Genomic DNA, 26,353 nt, shown 5'->3' with positions numbered 1-26,353 from the left:
TTTCTCTTTTTTTGTTTTAGGACTAAAACATAGCTTATAGCATTGTCCCATTTTTTATTTGATAATTTATGTTCATAAAAAAATGTAACAATATAAAAACAGATAAAAACAAATACAATCAGTGTCCCTAAAATAATATTTCCCCCCCACACAATTTATCATATTATAATTCATTTAGATCTGAAGTTCACAATCAACCAAACATGTTTGTTTTTGTGTGTGGGAAACTTTAAAACACAAATTTCAACTTTAACACAAATCGCTGGTGTGTTCATTAGTGTATAGGTTCACAACCAATGGATTCCCTTTTCCATGAGACAACTGTGCATTTGTTTTACAAGAAAAGGCCAAATTATGTAATACAATTGTAAATTATACTGCACTGTGACAAACCGCAGTGTTTTGTTGATCTTTTTAAATAAATCCTGTGATTGCAAAATCACAAAAACTGAAGGGAGCTGCAAGAGGCATTGCATATGATTTTTTTTAAATAATGAGACAAAATGATGCAACCCAAACAGTTAGAGATTTTTAGGCTGTACTTTGTGTGCTGTTCTCTGTGATTTGGAGTCTGATCAAAGGCGAGCACAGTGCCTTCCTCCCATGCGAAGCAGCAGAAGCCACCAGCACCATATGTGTGTGCCCATCAGTGGGTCCACATGCCATATGCCTGAATGTGCTGGTGTAATACTTTCTTTGTGCCAATCATATCAGTGTCCGCTCAGCAATTGGAGTGTTCATTAGTGCAGTCCTGGGGTGGGGGTGCGTGCATTGCGCGTATGTATATGTATATATGTGTGTGTGTGTGTGTGTGTGTGTGTGTGCTTAGGTGTATGTATTTTGCATACTTCAGCAAGAAGTTTGCACTGTGCATGAGTTTCTGTGTATAAGTGACAAAGTGTGAAGTGTGAAGCCCTGTGTGTTTGTGCAGGTGTAACCTCAGACCCTGGAACTGCAGGAGCTGTGTGTTTGTGCTGCCTTGTTACTCTCCCTTAGCTGCTGGGCAGTGGAATATCCTCCCCAGTGTCGAGTTTCCCCGTCATGATGGGATCATAGAGATGTGCCAAGAAGTGCTGCGCCAAGGGAGCCTTGCTCACTCTTGCACAGTACGCCAGCCCCATATCAAAGTATCATCACACACACACACGCACAAACAAACAAGGCAACCACCTGGAAAGTACTGCCAGACCCAAAGAGCCCCAAAGTCTTGTGTTACTGTGTGAGTACACATACAAATTGAAGCACAGACAAATACATTTACACACATTTACACACTCACATGCCATTGCTTTTCTTCACATACAAAAGGTCAACTGCCACCTGAGCATTTACAGTCTGTATTTTTTTGAACCATACTCAAAGTTTCTGCTATCACAGTGTGCACAATAATCATTTATACACCTATCACTCAAAAGTATTTTGTAATAGATTCAAGTGTATCTATGCCTCTAAATGTTGTGCCAATACACCTAAGCCAATGTCCTGTACAAGTGATTTAACACGATACTGGTAAGTGAACATGTAAAGTTAGACATTACGCTGCATTGAATATCAGGTTTCGCAATGCATGTCAGAGCAATGCTCAACAAAATAAAGCCAGATAACCAACTGTAAGATCAATGCAACTTTTTCTATTTTTAGCAGTATCCTCAAAGCAAGGTGACATATAAATACTAACTACTATCAGTTTCTCAATGCTATCAATTACGTTGCTCTGTTAATTGTGCTAAGGAGGATTATACACTTTGGGAATAGTCCAGCAGACAGAATTTTTTGTGAAAAGGTTTTCATCAAGTTTGCCTCCAAGCTCAATGTAGACAAATTCCTTTCAGCCAAAACTGTTTTCTCAAACATTTTCATTTCCACTGTTCTCTGTGACCAGATATACATCCTGGACACATTTCCTCTCAAAATATACACATGTAGGGTGAGAGCGGAATAAAGTCTACCAACTGGAATGAAGCCAGAGTTTCCAGCAGTAACAGCTAGGATGTTTGATCACATGCAGGCTTCATTTTCAGTCACTGGAAAGAAGAGGCCGAATGTCAGCCAGAGGTGCTAGCCATCCAGACAGCCGGTGTGTGCAACTGACTCTTGGTAATGGAAATGTAGCACTACTACACTTAACTCATTGCATTTCTCGTATTAGTGTTGCCAAAAGGTCGAAATGCTATGGTATCTGGAAATTAAAGAGCATGGAAAGGTTACACATAGAGTTTGATGAAGTTTTAATTGGATGCAAATAAGCTAATTGTGTTTGCAAAGTGACAGCTGAGCAGCAAACTCTGTAAACTACATGTGCAAGCATACATACTGTACATACAAACAAAGTCTGGGTCACACGCATCCAATAACCTCATCTTTCTCACACCTTAGCAATGATCACCATGCAAAAACACACACATACGCACACACTCACTGGATGGTTTGGATCCTGGGCACAGTGCAGGGCAAGATAGAGGTGGTGTAAATGTCAAGTCCTCTCACTAACCACACTACACAGTTGAAGACTGTTCCATCCCATGCCTTCCACCACGCCTACATGTTAAAAAACCCCCAGAGATTTCTATCTATCAAAATGTATGAGGTAAAGTATAATTAAGTGTTTATACAAAGTTTTAAAAATATTACATACATTACTTGAAATTTTTGCCTAAAGTCAGTGAAGCACTTAACGAAGCATCGCTGGTACAACCACTTAGAGTACTCGAACACAAACACTCTCTCCTGACCAGAAACCCATCTATATTCAATGCACTGATGCGGTTTCATAAATGTGGAACTGAAAGCATCATTTATCTCATCTTAGGTAGCTCAGAAAACAAAACCAAAGTCATTCTGCGACAGAGGGGCTATCATTCACTCTATCGCTGAAAGCAATAAGGCACAGAGACAGAGAAAGAATGGAACTTATCAATGTTCTCCACCATAAGCCATAACGCTGCGAGATCTTGCCAAGTCTGATAAGCAATATCCATGCTCCTCTCTCTCCTACTCATTTCACCCCACCCAGCCCCTCCCTGCTGCTCTGTCTTGACAGCTGGGGCCCCAGTCCCACATCAGTGGAGATTTCCTGAAATGTCACTCCAGTAGATGGCCTGAGTGATTGGATAGTGTGGGGAGTATTGCTGCAAAGGCCATACACAGACATACACACAATTCTCCCTCAGCCCATTGTCCCTAGTCCCCACACGATGGCTGTCACCCCAACTCCAGCACTCGGAGGCAATATTTGTCCGGCCATGCGTGTATCTTTCTGTCTCAAAACCCCACTGTGACTCGCCTCCCTCAACCCCTTCATATCGTGTCCTCACCTTCTCATCCTTAGAGTTCAGCCTGTCATGGTAACTTAGCCAGGGGCTGGAATGAAAAGGTGATGTGTCAAAGGGTAAACAGGAAATCCTGTGTGCCAGGATCCTTTATCAATCTATGCCTTAAAGGTTCATATAATCTAACATTGGGAAAATGGCTTTAAAATCTGGAATTCAATCAGACTAACCACTTATAAATGCTTAGTGCTTAATTAGGAAGGAGGGTGAAGTACATCTTTGAAGACTACTTAATCTACACTGGTTGTATTACACTTAATTGAGAAACAGTCTACAGCTATGCTAGCAGCTCTGTGTGCTTTGAGCTTAAGCTAACATCAGCATATTAATGCGCTGACAATGACAATGCTAACATGCTGATGTGTAGCAGGTATAATGTTTACTATGTTTACTATCATACTTTAGCGTGTTAGCATGCTAATATTTGCTAATTAGCAGTAAACACAGTGGAGTCATTAGTTTTGTGAGTATTTAGTCATAAACCAAAGTATTGGACAAATTAAAATTTGGACCTAATGATGGTGCTAGATGCCTTGTAGCTAGGATGGCTAAAAATGAAAGTAACAAAGTGAGAGTGACTGTGACAAGGCACTTGTATGAGATTGAGGGCTATCTTAAAAAATATCTTGGTAAACTAGATCAGGTAGCCTATTGCGATAGTGTTTCACCTCATTAGCTGTCAAAGTAGTGACAAAAGATAGCCACGTGGATCCTGCCTAACTTGATCTCACCTTTACTTAAATCCACACTGACTTATCCAACAAGCAGATAAATACTGTAAGTTACCAGTGTGTTCTAATTAGCAAAACCACAGTTAGCCTAGCATTAGCAACTCTGTGAGAAGATGTACTGTAAGTAGGTCTTCATATAAAAAATCACTGACATGTAAAAAACTAAAAGTTCATGTGACTGTGCTTTTAAACTCACCCTTTCAACTCTTTGCATCTTTAGTTAATCCTGACCGCCTCTGACATTGTCCGCAAGTTCACCAGGTGCAAAAAAGGAAAGTGTATCGAAGGCCATGAACCGACTAAAGCCGGGACAGTGAGAGTGTGCATAAAGCCCTGCCCAACCCAGTTGAGTGAAAAGTAGCAGCAGGGGTTACAGGCAGTTAATCAGACAAGCGGTAATCTAGTTAGGAGATCAACAAATGAGCCTCTCAGTGCTGAAAAGGAGGACACAACCCCACAGACAATAGAGCGGGACAATGTCATTGTGTAAGTGAACAACAAGAGGGATGGAAAGGGAGCATTACTGTCATAATTCAGATCAAAATTAGGAAGGAGCAATAAGCTGTGCTTGCTGCTGGGAATTTCTATTAGAATAATTTGTATTGGACTAATTGTTGAGGTGACTTCATGTCTCAAAGCAACACATTTGAAGTTCTCTGAAAGTAAAAAAAAATGTGTGTTCATTTGCATGAGTTAAAGCATAATATTTGATGTTTTAGATGTTTTAAAAAATATGAGTAAAGGCACTGAATGTGGTCTAGAACTAGTACAACCACCTGCTCTTTCTGATTAAGAAATTGTGCCTTTGCAAAGCATCCCACTGTGAAGGGCTATTAAAGGTAAGTGGTGGCGCCTGGCAGCACGTATGACAAAGCCAGAGACCACAGAAGGGCTTCAGGATTCTCACACCTCTTTTGGTCTCCATGGAAACAAGGACAGGAACTTTCAGGCACACACACACACAGGAGCCGCGAACAGACCATCACAAGGGAAGAGAAAAACATGTGTCCAGCTATTGTCATTTCAGACTCCAGTCCAGATGTTTTCAAACCCCCTGGAATCAAAGTGTTGTTTATATGCTACAAATTCAGAATAGGCCATCTCAGTGCACACCTGATGCCTCCCGTCTTTCACTGTTTATCTTCTATACAAGCCTACAGCCGGATAAAAAAAACATGTCAGACACAACTGCATCGGGCATATTTAACTACTTTAGGGCTGTGCTGCCAATCATTTGAATCCATTTTTAAGCCAGCACAGATTCCTCCTAAAAGGACGGTTCATATTATTGCCTGTTTAAGCACATTTTGGCCTCAGCTGGGAAAACAAAATAGATTGATAGATTTAGATAATAGATAGATTTTTGATTTTTCTTCAGTTCCAACTGAGGATACAGACACAGTCTGGTGATGACTCTGTGCTTAATACTGTTATTGTTCCCATAAAGAAACTGTTATGCTTCTACAAAGAGCATCTGTAAACTGTTATAAACACACTAAGACAGTGTTTGTTAAACTTTGCAGTCACAAAAGTGGGAAATGGCTTTTGCTGTCAAGCACATGCAAACAGTGGCTGCACTGTAAAAAGCGCCCGACGCTGGCTTAAATGACAATGCGTTAGATTAAAATGTGCAGTTCAAAGTTGCTAAAATCTCTTTTTAGCAAACAGCTGGCCATACTGATAAAGTATTTTTATACCAAATCTTGTGCAAACATAGCTAATTTGTTCAGTTTTAAGCTTTGTCTCATGTGGCCATATGTCGTTGCAGACACATACGCTGATGGATGTTTTGGAAGGGAACAGATGATAAAGTATCACTGGCTGACCCAGACAGAGGAGATGGGCACAGACAGGCATACAGACAGACACAGAGAAAGAGAGAGAGAGAGGTCTTTCCTCGTCAACAGCAGGAAACACCATCTTCATCTGCCCTGTATCATTGCTAATGCTATCTGCTGTACTTTAGAACCAACATACAGCAATGCAGCAGTAGAAGCTGTAGAAATGCACATTTGCAACCCACATGGACAGACATTTTATCCATCATACACAGTAAGAAACAGGTACACACACACACACACACACACACACACACACACACACACACACACTGGAGGCCTTGTTAGTGTGTACATGCAGGCAGGTTCCAGATGCCACATGCTGGGTTGAGTAGCTACTGGCTGTGCCAAGAGAGGAAATAGACATAGGACTCGGCATAATGCACACATTTCCACTACAGCTTTGTGAAGCACAGACAAGCACATGTACACGGAGTGATGCCCAGACACACAAAGAACATTTCAAAAGTGATCTTTCTGTTTTATATTCTGTCTCCATATTACTGTCTCACCTCATCTTCTACCTCTCTCTCTCTTTCTCTCTGTCCTCGGCTGCCCAAGTGATCTGGCTTGTCGGTAGGCAGATAATGACAGGAGCTTTGATGTTGAGACTATGTGTGTGTGTGTGTGGGTGGGTGTGTGTGTGTTACTAGGCTTCTTAGTCAAAAAATCTACCCTCCTTCAGGTTTTCACAGTTCCTTCCCGTCACTCTGAGGCAGCTGAGAGAAAACGAGCAGGCTGACAGTGAGGGAGGAAACTGGAGATGAAAAAACAAAGAAGACAGTGAGAGAAAAAGAGAGAGTGGTGCAGCGGGACGCAGCGAATGTGAGGAGAAAAGGAGGTCAGATAGTGGATAATGTTTTATTGCACTGAGCCAGAGAGTGTGAACGCCTGAAGGTGGAAGGTTTTGCTTTGGTTTGAGAGGCAGATGAATATGGACGGATGGGTAGATGGATGAATGGATGGATGGATGGATGGATGGATGGATGGATAAATTGATTGAAGGAAGTTGGTGTCACAAAGTAACTTATCACATGTGACTTGAAGATTTTGTTGCTCAAAATAGATAAAGCTACTTCTACTTAAAGACATCAACAACATCACAAGAATATGCTTTTGTTTGGGCCTTGGAGCCACGGGCTGTCATCATAAGTCTTGGCTTTTTCTTTACACTGAAAAATTGAAGCCTTCAAAAGTGTTCAAAGACAGAAAGAAAAAGCAGAGAATTCTTGAATTACCAATCTACTTCATTACATTTTCTGTCAGACAAACCACTGTTGGGTTCAGCCTTTTCACTCACTAGCTGCATGATTTAAAAAAAATTCTTTCTGCCTCATACACACTCACTCTCTAATGATCTCTCTTAGAAATGTTGAGGTTGTGCGGTGCCTTTTTGAATGGCACACTCTAATACAGATTATCAGCAGTTTGACAGCTCCAATTAGCTGGTATTATAGATGGAACAACAAGGTAAAGCCCCACTGTAAAGCGAAGATCATTCCTCCTCTCCAATCTCATCTTGGATGACACTGGAGAAAATCCCTTCAGAGCTTCATATGAAACACTCTTCAGTAGGCTAATCTAACTACAAAGTTATGTGGATATTTCATCCAAGAGAGCCACCAAAAAGGGCAACTCTCTGTCTTAGCCTCAAATGCCTCTTTCCCCCTTGTTTGCTGTGATTTATCACACCTAAACAGTTAAACTGCTCTTGAGTGTAAACCAAGTTAGGGGCTGATTTCAAAATTGGAGCAGAAGTCACGTTAACTTAATTGGCCTCTGTCTACCACACTGCCAGCCACATCTCTTCAGCTCTCAGCACATTACCCATACACAGGCCTATGTAGGGTCAATACTAATGCTTTCTTTTTCCAATTCTAACTGACGGTAAAGCAGACAATTAGCTGCCAGTTTCAGTTAGAAAATTATATTTTCTAAGTTTTAGCACACACAGAGGGCCGGGTGCAGGGCCATTATTACAATGATGCTCATCAGAAAACTATCTGGGCGTTGATATTATTGAATTAAATACCAGATTAAGAATTAAATACCAGAATTAGATTAAATTCAATTCCAGCAGTGCAGTCTTGTAGCAGATAGTAATATGGAGGATGGCACTTCTCCAAGATCACCAGATAGATGATATGTGGGTAATTAAAATATGCAGCTTGAAATGTCTTTCTGGCCATGCTTCTTTGAGTAAGTAATACATTTTTAACATTTTTTGCCATCTGGACGACTGAACTAGGACACAAGGGGAACCCTGGAGATGCTTCAGTTGCTCAAGAGGATGCCTTAAACTTTATGTCTTACATACAGGGATATAGTCGAGTGCAGTAAGTCAAGTCCAAGACAAGTTCATGACTGAGCACAATTCTGAAAGGCGCCAATGGATGATAGGTGTTATAACAACAATTCACTGCATATCACACTGTGCAAAATGGGTCTAATAAAGTCTTGGTTGCAACATGCGTCATCCATTTGCACCTCTCTCATGTTTTTAAAATGTAGCCAAATGATAAACAAGCTTTGGCCGCAGTGCTGACACTTCTATGCATAAAAAAGCTCAAAAGAGGAGGAAAAGGAGAGTGTGGAGACAGTCATGGCCAAGAAAAAGAGGGCAACATGGAATGCCAATTCTGCAAAGTGAGTTTAAAGTAAGTATGTTTTTAGCAGTAGCATTATGCTAGCTCTCCAGTGTATTCTGCATCATTTCATGTTATATTCGTCTGGGGCAGCCCAAAATTGCAGTTTAATGCGGCCCTAACTTAAGAGCAAACAGAATCAGTGTTAATGTAGTTTTGCTTGCTAAAAAAAGGTGATCTTCCTCCAAATCTAAGAGAGCATTCTACACATGCCTGCTATCTGGCTACACAGGAAATCCCACCAAATTACACCTTTATTTGTCTGCCCAAATAATACATTTGGTATTCTATACTGAAGATTTAGAACATTCAACACTGTCAGCAAACAACAATTTGCAATTACAAACAAAAGCACAAAAAGCATGCAATCTCCACCCACCTCGTCCACTTCCTTCTCCCAAGTAAGGTGTTGCAACACTGAATCACATTGAAATTGTATTTATGTTTGTGGATATGGAATATGATATTTGCTAATATCAAGATCAAAGTTGTAAGAGGAAAACAAAACATATATTTTTGAAGGAAACAGAAGTCCTGTTTAATGTCACTTTAGTTTTAAGTATTAAATATTAATATCGTTTAGCACATTATGTATAAATTCAAGTATCATTCAAGTATGTTTGGACAAAGATGGCTGGGAGAGGTACACCTCAGAAAATTGCCACTAGAACAGAAGACATATTAGAGAGATTAAAGAGATTTGTGCCTTTGGCTTGACAAACTCTACTCATGTTACCTATACGGCAGAATGACAGAAGAAATCTCATGGAGATTGCTGAGCTGTGGTCACTGATCAATAGACAATCATATGTTCCAGAGGACTCAAGGGCTTCAAGGCTAGTGATCCTTAATTACATGTTTACATTACATTATGACTTGTTTAAGTCCAGGATGGTGTTAATTACTAGTGACAGATGCTTTTCTCTGCAGAGAAAAACAGATATTTTACTTTTGGCTCTCAATTGTACTTTATACTATTGTACTTGCTGTCGACCTTCTTTGTTTCTGTGTCTTTTACATGCCTCTGTAATAAAGAAAGATACAGACATACACAAACACATACAAGCCATTACGAATAACATCATTAATCACAGCCATAGTGAAACATAAGTCTTTCCAGAACCACTCAATCCCTCTCTGTCCTGGCCAGCGAGGAGGATGTCTCCATTGTTTAATGACAGTGAGGGAGGAAATGGTTTCTCTTTGTTTCCTTATAACTCCATTAGTGCCTGTATGGGTATGCAGTACTGTACTGAGTTGACAAGACCACATCATTTAGTAATTTTAACTCAATATTTTTTGTCTTTTTTGGCACTGATCTTGTCTTCCCACTCGCTTTTATATAACACCCTCCTCTGCGACTGTATTTAAGAGGGCAGTGATTTTTAGACGGGCATTGTATGTTTAATGTTAGAGGATTCAGGTACATGTACTATAATATAGTCACCAAAAACTCTGTATACATACATTGGTAATTACTTAGCTTCCCTCTCCTTCTGTCAGTTTCATCTATCTTCATTTTAATATCGTTTTTCTGTTGTTCATGCAGGTAATATTTAATACCGGTGATGTCCATGTTGTTAAATTTCCCCTGCATACTTTAGAAGTGTTTGACTTCAGTTGTGCTGGGTAATTGATGATGGATGAAGCAATCAAAGAGTTCCCAGCTGGTAAATTATGGCTTGGCTTATTCTCTGTGGGTAAACTAGGCCATCTGGGATGAGCTATAAAAATGAAAGCATACTGGTCCATGCTGGGATAGACAGCAAGGAGATCTCAGCAGTGATTTATTCATGATACAAGTGGGTGAAGACTTAGCCTTCCTCTCTCCTCCCTCAGCTCCCTCTTTTCCCAGCTGCCTCCTAGACACCATCACATCCTCTGTGCTGTATCCCACGATGCTGCCCACATGCCCCCTCCCTCCCTTCATTTTCTACCTACTCATATTAATCACATCAAATCACCCAGAGCCAGGAGCAATTCATTTTCACTCCACCTGCATGTACTGAGTGTATGAAGAGACTATTTTAACTGCAAGATCACATTAAATTGTTTTTGATTTTAAAAATATATATATTTAAATGAAGCTACCACCAGCAGCCGACTAACTTAGCTTAGCACGAAGACTGGAAACGGGGAAACAGCTAGCCTGGCTCTGTCCAAAGGTAACAAAATCTGCTTAACAGTACCTCTAAAGCTCACTAGTTAACGTTTCGTTTGTATGGCCTGAACAAAAAAAGTGTAAAAACAACAATTTGCAGTTTTACAAGGGGTTATAATACTATTTCTTGCAGCACTATTATGACGTTTGGTATGGCAGCTGATGACAGAAAGACCTCTGTATCACCTCTTATAAAATGTCCAGGTTGTTCCATTAACAAGCAAATGTACACATGCATACTCACACACGCACACAAACAGGTCCAGAGGGTATCTCATTAGCAGACTCACACCCTCACAGCTGGAGGTTGTCACATTGTGTATGTACTGTCACTGACCACAGGGAAGGAGAAACCCTGTGACTGTTAGAAGAAACCCACATACCAGCCACCTGCAGAACCACTGGGCCATTCAACAACATACACACATAAAATGCAAGCAAAACAAAATGGAAACACATAATATATAAATATATATTGTGAAAATCACCATCCTATCCCTCCTCCCACATGCCTCATCTAAGCCTCGGGCAATGCTACTTTCACGCCTCAGCTTATTGCAAGCCCAGTAAACACTGTTCAGACACAGTGTGTTTATACACACTGTGACTAGAAAGCACTCTGCACTGGGGCCATGATGAATGATCAATGTCAGAATCCATAATTTCCACTCGGTTTCAGGTAACCGTCCATACTAAACAGGTGCTTTCCAACGCAGAAAATTGAGCTTTTAAAAAGCACTCTCCAGAGTTCTAATAGAAAATGCGAGAGAAAACAGAGCTTGTCAAAAATGCCGATATGATTGTCAACCTTCACAGACATAGTTGAGCACGCCCACGTAGCAGCTGTGGTTTGAAGCCAACTTTCTGTCAATGTTCTCAACGCAGCTTCCCATGAATTACTGTTTTCCAGTTAACAGGAAGCATTTATCACCTACAGTCAAATCACTATCTAATGCTCAGGCTGTCGTCTGACAACAATAACATAAATATGCCAATGGCAACCCCTTTATTCTGTGTTCAGCCTTACTGAGACACAAAATAAGTGATGGCTTGGGAAAAGATAGTTGCATCCCCAACTATCCTTGGGAATCTAAAACAGTAAAGTGAAAGCTGTCCCAATGGCATGCAGCTTTTTCATTTAATGGGCCATTACATCACTGTTGTTTGTACAGTGGACATCATAAATGGAGGTCGACAGAAATAACATCATGTGTGTTGCTGAGCGCAGCACGTGTTTTTGATAATGACTGAGCACATATAACCACTGCCGGCTCCTCATTAAAGTCAATGATGTGGGAAAGGGATGGTGTGTTGGGGAGAGGAGAGGATACAGTAAGAGGTACACTGAAGGTTTTCAACATGGTAATAAAGACTGAGATTATCTGATCATTAATGTTTGCTTGTAGCAGCATTAGACAAAGTAACTGTCTCAGAAAAAGACCAAAATGTCTCAGGGCAAATGGAGGGCCAGATAAATAACGAGCAGAAAGACACCTTTTACTCAATCCCAGAGGAGCATGGAATATCATCAAATCAAAACCACATTGGTGTGTCTGCAACAGAAACTGAGTTATCAATATCAATATCAAGCAAATCCCATCCGTCTGGCTCCTCCACTCTGTGGCTGTTGGGAAAGGAGAGAGGAAGGCAGAAAGTGTTACAGAAGAGGTGAGGTAAACATTTTTGTTCTTACACTGAAACCTGACAAATGTCAGTGTCACTACAGCAGCAAGGAGATGATTTCTGGAGTTACGTAATAATGTGATAGCGAAAACTGTACTGTACTGAACGCCACCGTTCAGTACAGTACAGTGTCACTGTACTGTCACTGTCACTGAAGCCCCTGGGAATAGAGATCTCATGCATGCCTGTAGGGGTTTATTTTAGGTGTACATGTGAGCATTCACTTGCATACCTTCTTCTACTCCTCCACTTCTCCAACAACTCCTCTCCTCCCACTCTTTCCTTTGCTTAACGTCCCACCATCCCCTGTGGTCATGAATCTCTATGCTTTTTGCTCTCTTTTAAAGATGTGGTTCTTCCAGTCTTCTCCTGTCTCTCATCCATCAACATCCCTTTTCTTCGCCTCATACTTACTCATTCCTACCAATCCTCTTCCCTGATGCTACTGTACCCTCTAGCTCAGGTGATGTTGCCTTGGGGCTCACATTACGCTGCTGTCAACCCTGAAGTGAAATCTAAAAAGGGGAACACTGAACATGGTCCTCCCAGTTGGCATACTTCCCACCACCCCTGCACCTCTTCAGCTGTTTCGAGAGCCCCATTGATAGGGTTGCTCCTGCCACCAGACAGCCTGGGAAAAAACATAAAACCATGAATAAGGGAATTGTAACATTGTGGAACCCCCACTGAAGGCTGATGGAAATCCCACTGTTCATGCAAAATTTGATTTTATCAACATAATGAAGAAACATACATCATTTATATATTTTGCAAGTCACAAAAAGTTGATACTGAACATATCAGTGAAATGATCAGTGATTTTATTTGGTTTCTCTATGATTTCCATTCTTGCAATACAATACCTGCTTGTGGCGAATAAAGCACGATCTAACTTTTTTATGGTTACGTTCCGGTACTCACAGCACTTGGTTAAGGTTAGAGAAAGACCATGGTCTTGGTTTAATATTGAAAAAGTCAACAGCGAGTTGAAGCACGACACACTGTTTACTTTATCCAATCCAACTTTATTTATAAAGTACATTTAAAAACAACAGCTGACCAAAGTGCTGTTCAATAGCAAAAACCATAAAACAACACAGTGAAAACACAAAATCAACATGTAACCAAAACCACGATCTTTCCTTAGCCTTACCCAAAGTGCTTTTGTTGCCTAGACTTAACCAAACACAGGACTCAGGATGTGAACCCCCTGTTCTTGCGAGGGAAAGTGCTGCGATTTCTATGCCCACCATCCATCCTGACCACCTCTCTTCAACTTCCATGCAGTACAAGGACGTAGCACTTTGCTCCCTGGAAAAATGTTTCCCACCGAACATAATCCAGGTAGCAATTACGTGTCCGTCAAAACGTAACTGGCAAAAGAAATTAGCAGTATATAAACGTAATTTCTAGGAGCCATCGTTGGTCTGAAACACACAAATCTTAACACTGACACTAGACCATGAAAAGCATCAATGAATTACGCTGAAAAAATATTGTTTAGTAGAGCATGTCTCCCGGATGTCTCCCTCATCTGATTTTTCTAGCCACAGTTTAGCATGAATAGTACTAAACTGGCAAACTGCCCTACATTTCAAAACACAGTCTCAGTTCTGTGGCTATCTGTAAGACAATCTGAATTTCAGAGGAAGCCAGATCCTGCTGTTAAGTGCATCTTCAAGCTAAGAGCCAGCAGAAGGGTCTTAACACATGGCCTTTTTGAGAGAAAATGCAGCTATCTCCTCTGCTTGGGATTACACAGTTCATCTTTCATGTCATTTACCTATTTTATTCACTAGCAAGCTTTCATTCTTCATGGAGGAAGCAGGGGTGAGCCATCTGGCTTGGCTCCACTGTGGATGTATTCCTGATCTCACAATACATCCTGACACAAATAAACAACACCTGAGAACCAAAGGCACAGTGAGGGATGTAGACCCCTTTCCCTCCTTTTCATTTAATTAAATCATGTTTAATAAGTTCTTTAAATTACAAATGACATTGGGTTTTCTGTCACCATTCAGGTCCTGGTAGGGCCACTGCTCTGAAATCTGAAACTGAAATCTAGACTGTTTTCACCCACCACAGCTTGCTGTGCACATTTATTGTGAATAAACACAATAAGCCTGCACATCAAACACAATAAACAGGAATTTACATCACGTGACAAGATGTCTTTTCCCTCCTGCTTTACTGTAGGAATTAATGTGGGAATAGTGTGATCTTTGTCAATTCTCACACATGGCTGTTGTATTCCCTGCATCATGACCTCAGCCTTATTAACAACTCATACATTCATTTCTGCGGTGCTAATTTTTTGTGAAGAACAATTAACAGCCAGTGCATCTGTGACTCGGTTCATTTAAGTATGGTCTATAAATAAACCAGCGATTTTAATTCGTCAGTTTTCATACATTCATACAAGCCATAGTAAAACCACTGATGTTAAATAATTGAGAAATAACATGTGACAATGCTGTGGTCACAACAAGGTCGGCAGACAACACAGTGAGCATAAACCACTGTTATTGCATTTGGTACAGAACAAAAGCTTTGGTTATGCTGCTCTGTTGCATTTAACAGTTGCTATGGCGACACTGAACCAGGAAAGGCTTAAGGAAGATCCCAAACTCGATAAAAGGGGTTTCTAAATCTGACAGTGGAACTCTCTATTTGATTCTGTCTTTTTCTCTCTTGTTTTCCATTACTGACTTGCACTGTGGAGTCTTTTGAAGAAGAGAGGAAAAGAGGAGAAGAGGAATGGAAAGAGCACAGCAGAGCGAGATGTAAAGAGCCTTCCGGACGGAGCTGTGGGAAACGGAAGAGGCTGCGGGGTTCAGGCAGCAGCGACTGCCAGCAGAGAAAAATACCAGTAGAGTGGTTATGAAAGCACGCATTATTACATTGTAGACGTCTCAAAGCAGCTCCAGTCTGGGTCACCAAGCAGCCCAGGTTGAAAATGTTGGGCCTTTGTGCATTCAAATTTGGTAGTGATTCAGCAATTTGATTCATATGAAACGGCAATTTTTTTTGGATTAAAATCACATGCCCAACATATTATTCACCACTCCGGAAATTTAATTTTCAGACTGTGGCCTGACCTTTCTTTAATTACAGACAGGGTTTCACATGTGTTTACTAGACCAAAGCATTCTGATACCAGATAACAGCCCAACGCTGGCTCTATCCTTTTCTTACAGGGAGAGAAACGCATTCTAGGTTGCGCTGAGCTCTCACTGGTATTGATTCACCCTCCCGACAGAACAGAAAAAAAACTCACCAAGGCATTTATTCAAAGTGCTTGCTTTTGATGGGGGGGTGCTGAGGAGAGAGGTTTGTGGAGGGATGGATGGATAGAGTGAAGAGTGCCGAGCCCTTGTTAGGCCTTTTTGTTGATTAGGTCTGATTCAACAGCCTTGTTAGTTGGCCATGGCTGCTCTATTTCTGTTTGGGGTCTCTGTGCACTTGCGTGCTTCTGTTTGCGAGTACTGTATATTTGTATTCATACTAAAGCCTGCTCAAGCGTATAAATGCATTCAACCTCAGGTATGTATCCAGAAAGCTGACTTGTGATTAAACCAAGGAGCCATCAGCAAATCAGTCAAATAACTAGTCAGTCAGCAAGGGAACCAGTCAACCAGTAAGGCACACATTCATGCAGGACTCATAAGGGCAGGGTTATGCTTGAAAAGTTTGTATGACGTGTCGCCTGACCACGCCAGAAGGCAAAAATGTTTATAGCAGTTCCAAAAGGTCACACTCGATGGTGTAGTGAAAAGCTGGCCGTCAGAGAGAGGGGCGAAATGTGATAATCATTTAAATATGGGGATAACGACACACATTTTCCGACAGTTGCTCCTCAAAGACATTCATAGTGTTGCACTTGTTTGTACACACAAAAAGTGACAGAAATTGTTGTGTAAAGAATGAAAAATGAAAGCTTAAGGGAGAAGTTCAAACCCTAACTTTCTCACCTCCACACACCTGGTCAGCGGCTAAGTAAAGTGGGTGTGAATGTCCGTTTTGGAAAGTCAAAGAACACAGCCCTACAAATTCCGACATCAGAAAAGTGTGGAAGGAGGGGGTCTCTGAAGCTGTTTGACCATCCGACAAGGACCTCAGATGAAGCCTACCTGCCCCTTAAATCTCGCCTACAGCAGTTTGGAGATCAAGGGAGAGCTCCAGAGTGACAGAAAAAGAAACACTCCTCCTTCACACTTTCTTCTCCCCTTCCTTTCCATTTACTCCTCCGTCACTCCCCGGCTCACACCTCACTCGCACTTCTCTGTCTTCTGTTGGCCTTTTCAGCCTTCTCTATTTCACCTCCTTCTCTCCCATCCATATCCCTCTCTCCCCTGGCTCCTCATCTTCTTTTTCACCTCATCCCTTTCTCCCTCCCTCCTTCAGTGGAAAGAGAGGAACACATAGTTCATCTGAGAGTGATGGAACTCTGACAGGCTGATCCCTCTGCCCTCTCCCCAGGGTGTGCAGCTGTGCCTGGGCTCTGTGACGCCTACCTCCCCAAACACACATCCACACATAGACGGCAGGAATACAGCCACCTACACACATGCATGCATACATTTATAGAGCTACCGAGGGAGCACACATGTGCACTTACTCACACCTCCACACTCCAACTGATAAACACATGTGCGTGCATGTGTGTACAGCTTTATATAAGGCATCACATTCTCATGCTGCACCCAGGATATGCTGCGGAAACAAAGAATGTCAAGGAGGTGATGTGATGGGGAATCACAGGTTACAGCATTTTTTGGCCTGACACCAATATCAATATTCAGGTTCAATTGATTTTTCATTTTTTTTAATGTGTGTTTGCTACTGCAAAAGGTTGCGGAACAAGTTGACATCTACCAAAAACAAGTTTTGTAGAGTTAAATATAATTATACATTAAATCTTAAACAGGTTTGACATTTGAAAAGCTTTTTTTATGTGTCATTTTGACATTTAACCATATCTCATTCTTGCAATATCATCACACTTTTTTTTTCTCTAGTTCTTCACTTAGCGATATAGTGCTGCAACTAATGATTATTCTCATTATTGATTAATCTGCCAAAAATTTTCTTGATTAATTGATTAATCATTTATGAAATGTCAGATGATAGTAAAAAAATATCCATCACGGTTTCCCAGAGTCAAAGGTGAAGTCTTCAAAGGTCTTGTCCGACCAACACTCCAAAACCCAAAGATATTCAGTTTACAATGAGATAAAACAGAGAAAAACAGCAAATCCTCACCATGGTGAAGCTGGAACTAGGGAATCTTTGGCATTTTTGCTTGAAGATGATTTAATGATCGATTATCAAAGTTTTTTTTTTGTTGATCAACTAATCGATTAATTGTTTCAGCTGTATTTAGCAGCATACTGTATTTATTGTATTTCCCCCTAAAGTACACACATTTTCTCCCCATGCTCTCTACCAAACATCCCTTAAAGCATAACCTACCCCTCTTAAGGATTTGATCCGTCCATTAGCCTAATCTGAAAAACAAAAGCATCACTCTGTTTACCCTCTCAGTCTCTCCTCACACACATACACACACTTCACATCTTCCATCAGCACATTCACCAGTGCCCTGCTGTTATCTGGGGGATGTGATGTGCCATTTCTCTTTGAAAGCACTGTCACAGAACGGCTTATTTCACCAGTCCACCAGACGCGGGGCTCTCTGTCTCTGGCAGGGTTTTTCCATCCAAGACAAAGAACAGAGCTGCCCGAGCCTTGCTGCCTGGCTGTCTCATTACGAACAAGACAACAGAGGCAACACAAAAGAGAGATGTATACAGTCCAGTGAAAAGTGGAAGGCTGGGGAAAATGAGCATCATCATCTGACCTTTTTATTTTTTCTTTGTTCATTTTTGCTGCTGATTTATCTATAGTACAATAAAAAAAAAATCACATTAAAAGTTCAGTTCAGCAGGTGTTTTTGTAGGCTTATAAAAGCTTGCATGCCACTTACACCTAAAATATAGCAACAAGTACGTGAACTGTGTGTTGCCTTTAGTTGTTTTGAGAGTGTGAAATATACTGTGAGGAGTGGAGGCAGAATATATACGGACTGTGGAGAAATATGATCAGTAGCAGTGACTTGTTTGTGACAGAATTTCAGTGTTTCAGTGAAACCACATTTCTCAACTCCATCAGCATGTTTGACAAAAACGCTAAAAACAGCTCTGCTTAGGTTTTTCTGACAGAAACACAGTCATTCCTCACACAATCCTTACACAGCCATCTGAAGTGTAAACATACAGCACATCTTGCAGTTAAGGGCAGTTTATTTTTGGAAGATACAACCCTGGTGTGGTGTTTCCAAAGCATTGCTATGTAAGCATCTCTTATATAACAATATGTTTACTTTGCTGAGGAGATTTATTTGGAAAAGCCATTGATGTGGGCAAACTGTACAATTATCATTAGCACTACTCTTTCTGTCCATAATCTAAATTTTCATTTCAATTCACAAGCTCACACCAGCGCCTTTAATAATCTGCAACCTCCTTCTTCTCCATTTACTCTGTGTCTGCTCTTCATTGGGTATAGGCTAGTATATAAACATATGGAACAGTTATGTAAGTCTCTAGATTAGGGTAAATATAATATATTTCAATGTCTTGAAAATATAAGCATTTACTTTCTTTCTTTAGTCAAGCAGCTGAATTTTGTTGAGCTTAGTTATTAGGATTCTGGAAGTGAGATAATTCTATATAAGTCCACTGGGGTCTTCATATCTTGCAGGCACATTTTTCTCCCTTATTTCTCTTGTCTTCTTTTGTGCAAGAAAACGCTTCTATGTCCAATTTAAGCAGCTAAACTAGCTACAATAAAACTCTTCAGAGCACATCAAAGTGACAAGTGTGTACACATGCACGCACAAACCCACACGCACTCGTACAAATATTCGACAAAAGGGTTTCACTTGGCCCAACAACAGCTTCTGTGTGGTGGGAATATATGCAACTGAATTCCTGTCAATACAAGTGTGCGTGCGTATATATGTGTGTTTGTGTGTCTGTGTGTTATGTAAACCTCATTATCTCTATCACTACATCAAATTCTTATCATTAAGCCTCTCTGAGATCATAGTGCATTTGGAGAAACATCAAAGTGCTACATAAACTCACTGTCAAAAACTCACACAAATGCACACACAGCAGACACACAGACACACACACACACACACATGTAAGCACAAACAACCACAAAAAGGCAAACACGGCTTTGTGTTTGGTGTTGATTTATGACCCCCAGTCTTAATCGGGATAAGTGTGGGACCTTGACTCAAAAGATGTTTGATTGTATCCTTGAGCTTCCCCCGTCACAGCAGCTGCCTCATGAAAAATATATTTCTGTTCTGGCCACAAAGTTCACCAGTCCACCCCCTCTTCACTCTCTCTCCTGCCTGCTCCCACCCTCGACATCTTTCGCTCAGAACAGAAACTCGTTGCCATGGCTACAATCATTAACACATCTGGCATAATTATCTGGCACGCACATGCGCACAGAGTGAAACACACACACACACACAGACACAAATTTGCACTTGTACACACACAACAAACAAACATGCATATGTGAAAAGCATTAATATGCATCATTTTGCTGCGCTGTGTTTGCTTTCAGTTTCACAGCTACAGTCTGGAGCTTGTGTTGGAGAGATAACGGGCCGAGACTTGTTGGGGAAAAAACATCAACGGAGAACTTTGAGCCTCAGTGATAATCCTATTGGTGAATTTAACCCAACCTCCTTCATCTTAATCCGTTGGGAAATGGACTTGATGTTGAGAAGAATTTAATTTTCATAATATTGGGATGTTCCAAACTGATTTTTAATGTTCTGCATAAGAACATCTTTCAAACATTGTCTCTATAATTTTTGAAGAGCCTGACCAATACTGGATTCCTAAGGCTGATATAGATATCGATACTTCAAGAGTTAAAAAATCTGATAACATTATTTTGGCCAATATTCTCTTTTTTTTCTTTTTCTTTATAACATAAATTAATAACATAAATAAACATTTTGATTAAGATCCCTTAATTGTGATTTTGTGATTTTACAGTTGAAAAATCAACTTGTCAATGCTCTTTGGTGAACAAACTATGTAAAATTCATCATATGTCTGTACTGCATTTTTTTTTTACTTATCGCCTGACATTTACGCTGATACACTAAAATCGCTGTTAATATCGGCCTAGCAAATTTGTTGGTGTGGTTCCTTTGTACATATTTTAGTTCCACAAGGTCAAAGAAACTGCCATCATGAAATTTATCCTCTGAAGATATTTTTTCATGTACATAGTTCTTTATATTTTCACTTTTTTTTGTTTTAACTTTTTTTTATTCATACTGGTCGACTGTTCTGTTCAACTGTTATTTCATATCAGTTTATTCTTGAGGTAAACCAGGCTTGTCTCTTGCTGTTATTGAGGAACCCAACTGACAGCTTTACCACTGAGGGTGGCACATATCACAGCAGCTATTAATTATTTAATGAGAAACAGAATAAATTTCCCTTTCAACAACATATTCACTCAGCCTTGTAAAATCTATCTGCTGTAACTGTGCTTCTCTGCTTTGTTTTGGTCTTTTCCCTGTCCTACAAAATCCCTGATCTCAAGGGCCACCTCAAACATAGTTTCAGCCCCATCCAAGCTCGACTGGTCAGGAAAATACTCTCTGTATGTGGGAACATTTTTGTGAAACTGTGTACGATCAGTGGCTTTCAGCACCAAAACACATTTATCATAGGCTAGTCACATTGACACAACAGCATGGGAGGCACAGGAGCAGGCCAGAGACGTGCTTTAGTAACGCTTACACCACAGACGTGTTCAAGGTGACTAACTGTGGACCACGACCTGAAAATCACAAATAAGTATACACAGGTGAGCACAAGCACACACAAACCAACATTCCACTTCATAAGTCAAAACATGTTTCTGTGTCTCCAAACACCTTCAATTAAGGAGGAAAACAACAGGACAGCTATGCATACCTTACATGCAGTGCATGTGTCTCAGATAAACATACGGGCACACACACACACACACACACACACACACACACACGCACACACACAGCTGTGGAGGAGTTTAACAGTACACCAGATGAATGTGCGTGCATGAATTCTGCTGCCCCCACCCCAACCCCTGAGGACATCCCCATGCCTCCCATTATATACACTCTCTCTCCACTTTACATACCACTGCTCCCCCAGCCAATCACCCAGAGCAAAACAACCAGACAGACCAGTCGCAGCGTCAGGGTTATAATAACTGGTGACTGACAGACGGCATTTCAATGGGCTTTGGTAGCATTTCAGGTGAGGCTAAACAAATATTTCTCTCTTGTGTCAGAGGTAAACGCAGGCTTGTGGAAGGCAGAAAAAATGTAAAAACACTCGACAGTAAAATTCACAGGAAAATAACCAGGTGTACATGCTGTATTTTAAATAAATTGTCTCTTATATAATACAAACCGACTCAATCTTACACATCTGAAACGTGCTGATAAATCAAGACTTAATCAGAATAAATGATAAAACACAAAAAATCTATTAAAACCATTAAAAACATGGTCAAACACACCTTTAGTCACTTCCTAATGGGTTCAACCTCACCCATTAATCTCACCTCATCCAAGAACCTCTCACTTCCCATACAAACACATAAAACATCTTTTGCTGAGCCTAAGCAACAACTGAGCAAAAGAAACACACCAAGACAAAGAAAGCTCTTCCTCTCTCATACCTTTTTGCCTTTCTTCTTGCGATGGGTTGCTTTCCCGCCGCCTGCTTTCTCCTTAGCTTCCTCACTCATGTTCAGAGATCTCCCCCTGTTCCACTCCTCTCCTCACTTTTGTTTTTATAAATCCAGCATGTAGAAGCTTGTAGAGTGGAGCGGCAGCAGCTGCTGTCTTCACTGGTGAAACATTGCCACAGAAATGTCCATTTAGAAGCAGTGAAGGAAGGATTGTTCCATGCAGAGTGGGAATGCGAGTGAAGAGAGGAGAGACTGGGAGGACAGTGCTGATGCTCTCTCCCTTCTCCTCTTCCTCTCCACGTTCACAAACACACTCACACACACATTTGCAAGCACGCTCGCCGAGGTCCACTCCCACTTGCTGCCTTTGCCGTGCGCAATTGCCGACTCTCTCTGGCACACGCAGAGGCAGGGTGTGGAGGCAGGAGGAGAGTTAAGAGATAGAGGGGGAGGAGGAAGAAGAGGAGGAGGAGGATGTGTGTGAGAGACAAGAGAGATAAGTAGACTGAAGGAGTGTATTCCTGGCTGGATGTGGTGCTGCCTACCTGAGGCTCGAGACTGGAGACACTCTCCCAAAAGAAAAACACACAAAGACACACCAAAAATGGTTCACAAAGGAAGAGAGACACAAACAAAGAGAGAACAGAGTCAGAAAACTGATGGGTCAGACACAAAGAGAAAGAGAAAATAAAGGAAAAGAGAGTGAAATGGTGTTTCTGGTGTTAGTGAAAGAGAGAAAGAGCGTAAGGCTTAAACAGAAGAGGGGGGCGTGATCCACACAGTCTCTTCACTCTGCCGGCTGGATGATTTCTGCTGTTGCTCCCTGTACAGACGGTGTGATATGAAATGAGAATCTCCACTCCTCTGATGGGCCAGTAGAGAGAAAGAGAGAGAGGGAGCAAGAGAGAGAGAGAGAGAGAATCATTAACACGATGCATCAAGTCCTTCCAGAAAAGGAAGTCTCCCCACTAGCCTCTGCCAGCAGGATCAGCTTACTGGAAACTGGAACAGAACAGCACCCGGCACAGACTAACTGTCTGACTGACTGACTGACTGACTGGGTTGATCAAGGTGTGTGTGTAAAAAGCGTGTCTGTGAGACAGAGAGACAGGCAGGTGTAGGGTGAAAAGGAGACATGCACACAAGGTTGATAATATCCAAACAATATCAAACCAACAACCATTCAAATGCATGTGTGACAAGCCAACAGACGAAGAGAGACTTCGAAAAGACAGGAAGACCACGCCTTCTCAGCTTCAACAAGCTATAGCTCTCCTCCAATGAAATATCTAGCTAATGAGGCAGGAGGAGAGCAAGTGAATCAGGGAAAGGGGGAGAAAATGGGAACAAAAAGCCCTGGGTGACACAGAGGGAGAGCTCAGCAGGAGGGGTGGGGTGAGTGGAGGGTGAGAAACAGACAAGAGAGAGAAAATGACAGTGGGAGATGGGGAGGGGTGAGGTAAGCTGGGCGAAAAAACAATGTGATATCAGTGAAACAGACAAACCAAGGAGGCATGGAGAGGATGAAAGAACAAATGAAAAAACAAATGAGGAACAGGCAGAGGCACAGAGAGGCAGGGTTTGTTGCGATTGCCCTCTAAACAACAGGTTCTTTATTCTGGGGGTATACTGCTGTTAACCATCTCTCCCTCCTTCCCTCCCTCCTGCTCCTGATGAGCTGTATGCCATCACCACCATGCTGTTTGATGTCAATTAGGCCTTGGCCTCCCAACAGAGAGATTAAGTACCTGTATCTGCAGAATTTTCTAGAAAAATATTTTTCTAATGAAAAGACACAAATGGACACAAACAGCAAAGATGCATGCGCTCAGCTTAAGCAGTATCCTGAAGCTGTAATGTTGGAACTCCACTTCATGAATGTACAACAAAAGACAAACACAATGGAGAAAACACAGCAAAACAAATAAATCCCTGCTAAGTGCTGAGCTGTGTCAAACACATACACAGGCACACTCCACACACACACACACACACACACACACACACACACACACACACACACACACACACACACACACACAGAGAGAGTTGGTACGCGTTGTAAGCTTGTTAGAGAAAACATCTGTATCATGCCCATCTGCTGGTTATGGCCAATAAAAACTGACTGCCAAAAAACTCCAGCAGTCACATTCACACAAATAAAATGCGACAAAAATTAGCTCCTGCAGCTAACATTGACTTGACTTGTTTATGTATGTGTTTATGTAAAAAAGTAATAATGGCCGATATATTGTGTTTTTTTTTTAACTCTCAAATATTGATCATCAAGTACCATTTGGACTATGACGACATGGTACAGAAAGAGGCCAGAGTTGATCTCAGATTAAGGTGCTTTGAAGCATAATTTCCAGCAGATCTATGGTTCACAATAAAAAGTAAAGGGAGGTTTGCAGAGGAATTGAACATTTTCTTCACCAGTGAGCTTAGTGATGTCAATCTGAGTGAATGTAGTTTCACTGGAAATCAGTTTAACTGGGTACTTTTACTGACACAAGCCTGCACGTCCATAAATATAACTGGCAGGGCAGTTTCAAAATGAAATCAAATTAGAGACATGCTCTAATAAGAATTACAGTATGTTACCACACCCCCCTTTGCAATGACAGTGAAAAAGGATTTACTTGTTGAAATATTTAAGAATCTATCCTCTACTTAAATGGGCGAGATCCACTGAGATATTCATTTCTTTTTTAACAAAACCCTGGCCAAGAGACACAACCAGAAACAACAACTGTGACAGCGTGACTATTTCCATGAGATAACTGGGTAAATGTTTGCAAGCTTTCGGGTAGCAAACAGGAAACATCTCATTAGTGAAGGAAAATGAGTGTGATGAATTTACTTCAATTTGGATTACTTTCCCATCACCACTGGCTTTGCTGCTGTTTGTGTACAAATCACTGTTCTGCTTCAGTTACTCTGCAGTCTTTCTGGCACATGCATAATTTCAAACCACTGAATGAAATCAGACTGAACGATTACATAATTCATAAATCAAACTAATACATAAATCAAACTAGTTCAACTAGTGTGATTGCTGTTTTATTTACAATAATTAGAAGCTTAATGCAGTTAATACAATCACAGTAAGGGATTTACATGACATCACCATATAGTGGTGTTGCCTGAATATGATTATAATCAAATTATTGGAGTGCATGTAATTGCACTTAATTAGTCACCATACCAAAGAATCAAATAAGGGAGAGAGGAAGGAGAATATGTGCCACAGACCTGTTGATGCTGTAAACTTTACCAACAAAAGCTAATATTGAATAAAATGCTATGGGAAAGAAAATTAGGGTGATTCACGGATTCCTCCAAGTGTAGTATATGCACACATTAAATCAAAATATTGTACCAAAGTTGTCAAAGCTACCAATCTACTTAACTCTTTTTAACAAGAGTACAGAATATGGAACCAGGATTTATCCTCAATAAAAGGTTTCCTAACCCTAACGCTGTGCTCTACCTACGTGAAAGCTCACGGCAGATTACTAGTTTTAGCACCAGTGACATATGATGTCCTCCAGTCAAGACCATTATACTCCTCTCTGTTATCTTCTCTTCACTCCATATTCCCCCATCTACAACACCAAGTCCTCAGAGTGGGAGGAGAGAAGGATTACACACTGCTTTACAAATTAATCTGCAGATAGAAATGTTCTCCTCACTCCATTTTGTTTGACAGAAAGTGCGTATGTGCAGTATGGCTGATGGGGATGTGTGCACATGTTTGATTTTGTGGGTGCTTACAGCTGATGTACACTGTGCACATTTGTGTGTGTGTGTGTGTGTGTTTTAGGGTGTGGTTCCTGTGACTTGGTGCCAGCAGTGGTCATTATTGATTGTGCCAGGAGGCAGCTCCATCAGCCAGCCACTTATTGGGATTTATAAGCCCCACACGTCCTCAGACTGGGAAACACCACAAAGTTATACAGAATTCAAAACCATTCACATCTAGATACTTTCAAAGTAAGTTCATGTTAAAATAAAACAACACACTGACTGACTGTGCTATAATGACAAATGTTTCTCATTATAAGATGATCAGATGGTATGTCAAAATATGTTATGACAAGACAGCACCTTGCTGGAAGAAGAAGATCTTGTTACTTACTATAACATTCATAAAAGAGTTGATTTTGTCACG

At 41.0% G+C, this 26,353-nt stretch overlaps 1 protein-coding gene across 2 annotated transcripts in view; it reads right to left on the bottom strand.

The window, feature by feature from the left end:
* Window positions 1-23,013, bottom strand: part of LOC122884239 (ankyrin-3-like) — a 132,527-nt gene extending 109,514 nt beyond the window's left edge. Inside the window, exon 1 of one of the 2 annotated variants that reach the window (XM_044213846.1) lies at window positions 22,168-23,013. In XM_044213846.1, coding sequence (XP_044069781.1) covers window positions 22,168-22,236 — 69 coding nt within the window. In that variant the 5' untranslated portion in view covers window positions 22,237-23,013. Of the gene's footprint in view, window positions 1-4,256; window positions 4,459-22,167 lie in introns of those variants that run through there. The other variant, XM_044213863.1, reaches the window with a different exon arrangement.
* Window positions 23,014-26,353: the final 3,340 nt, after the last annotated feature.

The sequence above is a fragment of the Siniperca chuatsi genome, linkage group LG11 (genome assembly GCF_020085105.1).
Source record: "Siniperca chuatsi isolate FFG_IHB_CAS linkage group LG11, ASM2008510v1, whole genome shotgun sequence".
Taxonomy (NCBI): Eukaryota; Metazoa; Chordata; class Actinopteri; order Centrarchiformes; family Sinipercidae; genus Siniperca; species Siniperca chuatsi.
The sequence above is the reverse complement of the archived record's forward strand: the minus strand, read 5'-3'. Positions and strand labels throughout refer to the sequence as shown.